Source organism: Myotis brandtii, unplaced genomic scaffold (assembly GCF_000412655.1).
Source record: "Myotis brandtii unplaced genomic scaffold, ASM41265v1 scaffold463, whole genome shotgun sequence".
In the NCBI taxonomy this organism is placed as follows: domain Eukaryota; kingdom Metazoa; phylum Chordata; class Mammalia; order Chiroptera; family Vespertilionidae; genus Myotis; species Myotis brandtii.
Window position 1 is genome coordinate 2,619,011 of NW_005367694.1, and position 5,065 is coordinate 2,624,075.

General features: G+C 62.3%; 2 protein-coding genes across 2 annotated transcripts in view; both read left to right on the forward strand.

The window, feature by feature from the left end:
* SEPT5 (septin 5) overlaps positions 1 to 4,635 on the forward strand; it is a 6,568-nt gene extending 1,933 nt beyond the window's left edge. The window contains exons 3-12 of the mRNA XM_014547030.1: positions 424 to 630; positions 738 to 824; positions 1,098 to 1,221; positions 1,329 to 1,463; positions 1,591 to 1,708; positions 1,841 to 1,942; positions 2,882 to 2,978; positions 3,065 to 3,200; positions 3,435 to 3,537; positions 3,658 to 4,635. Coding sequence (XP_014402516.1) covers positions 424 to 630; positions 738 to 824; positions 1,098 to 1,221; positions 1,329 to 1,463; positions 1,591 to 1,708; positions 1,841 to 1,942; positions 2,882 to 2,978; positions 3,065 to 3,200; positions 3,435 to 3,537; positions 3,658 to 3,714 — 1,166 coding nt within the window. The 3' untranslated portion in view covers positions 3,715 to 4,635. The remainder of the gene's footprint in view (positions 1 to 423; positions 631 to 737; positions 825 to 1,097; positions 1,222 to 1,328; positions 1,464 to 1,590; positions 1,709 to 1,840; positions 1,943 to 2,881; positions 2,979 to 3,064; positions 3,201 to 3,434; positions 3,538 to 3,657) is intronic.
* TBX1 (T-box 1) overlaps positions 4,622 to 5,065 on the forward strand; it is a 37,491-nt gene continuing 37,047 nt past the window's right edge. Inside the window, 1 exon segment of the mRNA XM_014547031.1 lies at positions 4,622 to 4,906. Within this exon segment, the coding sequence (XP_014402517.1) occupies positions 4,622 to 4,906 (285 nt within the window).

Sequence of the window (5,065 nt, forward strand, 5' to 3'; positions counted from 1 at the left end):
AGCGCCTCTGCAGCCCCCACCCCCGCGGCTGGATCCGGGCCACGGGGCCTCCCACCCCCTGGTACACTCGCGAGGGGTGAGTATTGAGGCCGGGCTTCTCCTGCCCCTGAAGGGCCTGGGCATGTCCCAAGGGTCTCAGTGTCGGTGCCCTCTGTCCACCACGCAAGGGAGGACACTGCCTGTGTCTGCTGTGGCCAGACCTCGCTCCCTACACACACACACACACACACACACGCACACGCACACGCACACGCACACGCACACGCAGACACACGTAGACACACACACACAGTCTTGGGACCCTGCAAACCCCTCCTTGAGGCTGGGGCAAAGGTGCCTTCGCCAGCCACCCCCCGACCTGCCTTCCCACCTCCAGGCCTTTGCCCACAGGCCTCACCCCTTTCTGCCATTGAAATGCCCCACTCTGGGGGCTCTGTCCTCTGCCGCCTCCTTGCCCGAGCCGGGATGGGGGACGGCATGGGGCTGCCCAGGAGCCCCAGGGTACCCCTGACCTGCCCTGCCCCTGCCCCCAGGATATTGACAAGCAGTACGTGGGCTTCGCCACGCTGCCTAACCAGGTGCACCGGAAGTCGGTGAAGAAGGGCTTCGATTTCACGCTCATGGTGGCTGGTGAGTGGGCCAGGCTCCCCGGTGGGGTGGCTGGGGCCACGGGCTGGCCAGGTTCTGTTGTGGGGCCCTCCGACCTCATCCGACTCCTTCCCTGTATCTGTGGGCAGGTGAGTCGGGCCTGGGGAAGTCCACACTGGTCCACAGCCTCTTCCTGACCGACCTGTACAAGGACCGGAAGCTTCTCAGTGCTGAGGGTGAGTGAACCCCGAGCTGTCGGGGCACTGGTCACCATCCCCTCCTGTGTGATGACCCCTCAAGGGGTGCCCTTCCAGGTCCATCCCCCCTCCTCCCTCCCCACAGCATGGGGCTTCTGTTCAGGGTCCTGCAGGAGTGGCCTGAACCACAGCAGGGCCCTGTGGCTGGGGCCAAAACACTAGGAAGGAATGAGAACAGCATCCTGCCTGCCCAGGGGGAGGGGGAGGCCCTGTCAGTGAGGCACCTCCCAGCTGTGTCTGTCTCCCCCACAGAGCGCATCAGCCAGACGGTAGAGATCCTGAAGCATACGGTGGACATTGAGGAGAAGGGCGTCAAGCTGAAGCTCACCATTGTGGACACGCCGGGCTTTGGGGATGCTGTAAACAACTCTGAGTGGTGAGGCAGGCCTGGCTGGGGGGCAGGACCTGCCCAGCTGACCCAGCCTCCCCCGGTGCCAGCATGCTGGCCTCACAGCCCGGCCTCACGCACCCTCTTGCCCGCAGCTGGAAGCCCATTACCGACTACGTGGACCAGCAGTTTGAGCAGTATTTCCGCGACGAGAGCGGCCTCAACCGCAAGAACATCCAAGACAACCGGGTGCATTGCTGCCTGTACTTCATCTCTCCGTTTGGGCACGGGTGCGTGACTGTCCTGAGGCCAGGGGCCACCCGCATCCCCAGCCATTCCTCCCTGGGCCCTGCCCCCCCCCCTCCCGCCCCACCATGACCCCAGCAGCCCCTCACCACCCTGGCTGCTCCCTTGCAGGCTACGGCCGGTGGACGTGGGTTTCATGAAGGCTCTGCATGAGAAGGTGAACATCGTGCCCCTCATTGCCAAAGCTGACTGTCTGGTCCCCTGTGAGATCCGGAAGCTGAAGGAGCGGGTGAGCATACGTGGCAGTGGTCTGGCCCAGGACTTGGTTCCAAGAGCACCAGGTGTGCCGACCCCGGGCATCAACACACCAGGCCCAGGGGACCTTGCCAGCCCTGAAGCTGACAGCCTTGCCCCACTGCAGATCCGGGAAGAGATCGACAAGTTCGGGATCCACGTGTATCAGTTCCCCGAGTGTGACTCAGACGAGGACGAGGACTTCAAGCAGCAGGACCGGGAACTGAAAGTGAGTATGCCGTCCAGGGGGCGGGGAGGGAGCTAAAGTCCAGTTCACGTGGTGCCTGGAGGAGGCCGGGTGCCCAACTCCCATGTGGGGGTTGCAGCAGAGGTCTGTAGCCTGGGCAGTAGAGTCTCTTCGCCTAGCCCGAGAGGACGAGGGGCACCCATGCTCCTGCCTGCCCACAGGCACAGCTTCTGGCCAGGCCCCCACCCTAACCCTGCTCCTTGGTCTCCTCGTGAATCCCCAGCCACTGGTTGTGTGTGCACTGGCTCCCAGAATTCTGTGCAACAGAGGATGGGGTGGCTTTGAGTGCCCCTGCACCTCGAGTGGTTATGACCAAGCTCAAACTGGGGACACGTGGTCACAGGGCCAGGAGCAGGGTTGGGCAGGGATATCACTGGGAAGCATAAACTCAGTTATAGGCCCTAGGACAGTGGTTCTCAACCTTCCTAATGCCGCGACCCTTTAATACAGTTCCTCATGTTGTGGTGACCCCCAATTTCATTGTTACAAATTGAACATAGTTAAAGCACAGTGATTAATCACAAAAACAATATGTAATTAAATATGTGTTTTCCGATGGTCTTAGGCGACCCCTGTGAAAGGGTCGTTCGACCCCCAAAGGGGTCGCGACCCACAGGTTGAGAACCGCTGCCCTAGGACAAGCATGTCAAACTCGCGGCCGAACGGACCACATGCCTCGTTTAAGTAAACGCCGGCCGTGAGTTTGACATGCTTGCACCTAGGATGTAGGCTGCACCAGCTCTGGCCTCAGCCAGCAGCAGGGAGGCTGGGGGGTGAGAGGGGTTTCCACTAGGATCGCTTTGGGGAGAGGTCATTGATGGTGATGCTGGTGGAGCTGACCAGGCGCTGAGTGCCCAAGCCCCTCTCCAACCACTAACCCATCCTAATTGGGCGTGAGCCCTCGCACCTGCCCCTCCGCAGGAGAGTGCACCCTTCGCGGTAATCGGCAGCAACACGGTGGTGGAGGCCAAGGGGCAGCGAGTCCGGGGGCGACTGTACCCCTGGGGGATCGTGGAGGGTGAGTCCAGGCATCGGGCACAGCCTGCTGGGTGGGAAGGCTGACCCTGGCTGGCGCCCCACCCACTGCACGCTCCCACCCCACAGTGGAGAACCAGGCGCACTGCGACTTCGTGAAGCTGAGAAACATGCTCATCCGCACACACATGCATGACCTCAAGGACGTGACGTGCGATGTGCACTACGAGAACTACCGCGCACACTGCATCCAGCAGATGACCAGGTGCGCCATCCCCTAGACCTGGACGTGCATCTCCTGGCCTCAGACGCACCTCCATAACCAAGTTGTCCTGGCTGCCCACCCAGACTTGAACCCTGCCCCAGCCCCTAGATCGGCTCCCCAGCACCTTGCCTCCCCAGCCCAGCCCAGAGGTGTGGGAGCTCAGGAGGGCAGCCTTGGTAGTGGTGAGGTTGGCTGAACCTCCCAGCAGCACTGTTCCTCTTGTCCACCCTGCAGCAAACTAACCCAGGACAACCGCATGGAGAGCCCCATCCCCATCCTGCCACTGCCCACCCCCGACGCTGAGACGGAGAAGCTTATCAGGATGAAGGATGAGGAGGTTGGTGAGGCCTGGAGCAGGGGCGGCGGTGGGAGGAAAGGCTAGCGGCTGGGGACTGAGCCAGGACCCTCCCATCTCATTTCTCACCCCACCTTCCGCGGTTCCTGCCCCACTTCCCAGCTGAGGCGCATGCAGGAGATGCTGCAGAAGATGAAGCAGCAAATGCAGGACCAGTGACCCCTCCCCAACCCTACGTTGCCATGGATATACTGCCAGTTTCTGGACTGGCCCTTTCCACTCCTGGACCCCGACTGGCCTGGATTCGACCCTGGATTCATCTGGACCTCTGACAGGCCTGGAAGCAACCCCAATCCCAGAGTGGCCTAGACCCAGACTGTTCCCGACCTGACCCAGAGACACGGGGTCACAACCCCAGCCATCCCTAATTTATTCTCAGCATCAGCCCCTCCCCTCACTTGTATCTGTTTCCATGGGGCCTGGGCAATGGCCCCCACTCTGGCCTTGGAGGAGCAGGAGCTGGTTGGGCTGTGACTTTTGAGAACCCCCCACCCCCCACCCCCATCTCAGAAGGTCACGGCCCTCAGACTCCAGGCCCTACTCAGGCAGAAGAGGGGAGCAGATCCCCAGGGTCTCGGACCTATTCCCCCACCCAGTGTCACAGCACAGACTTGGGAGCTGTGTCCCCTGCTCCCGTGGGCCACCCAGCACATGCTGAGACCTCATTTGGTGTGGATGCAGGCCAGGTCCTCTCTTCCCTCCTCACCCAGGAGCTCAGCAGGCAGATGGAGCACCCTAGGCACTTAGGGTCCCTCCAGGCCTAAGGAGGCCAAGATGGAGTGAGGGGTTGGGATGCAGTGATAGCCCGTGCCCCTCCCCCACAGCTGTGGTTTGGGGAGGGCTCCAGGAGCAGTGGGCTGTGGGCCATCCCCTGGCAACCCCATGCCTAGACTGCTGTTCCCTGCCTTTGGCTGGGGGTCCTTCTCCCCAGCATCATTGTTGCCCTGGGTTCCCGAGCCCTTGGCCCCGTCCACCATCCCCCCACCCGCATGAACCCCTTCCCCAAGCCCCATTCTCCAGTTTTGTTAAGTTGTGAATGCCCTCCTGTCCTGGTGACGGGAGAACAATGTTGGTGAACGTTGCTGCGGGTGTCCGAGTGCTCCTTTTGCCCCTGGGCCGAGTGGGGGCGGAAGTTCCTGCTGCGCTGGCCCAGGCGATAGCGCTCTATCAGCAGCCCGCTGCGCCTGCGGAGGCAGCCTGGGGGTTATTTCTGGCGGGGCAGCTGTGCTGTGGTCGGTGTACCCGGAGCGCCGGGGCCTGGCAGGGACGTGGCGGCCTTATCTCCCTGTCCTCGGGCAAACGCTTCCACTCCAGAGGGAGCCGGGCCGCCATCCTCTCGCCATGGGCTCTGGTGAGTCTGGTGGCCGGGCCAGGCCACACGCTGAGCAGAGTCGGGTTGAGAGGCCCTCCACTCGTTTTGGCTGCAGTGGGGGGATATTGGGGTCAGACTTAGAGGAAACTTGCAGCCAGTGCGCGGGGTGGTCGCGGGGGCGAGGCTTGCGAGCGCTGG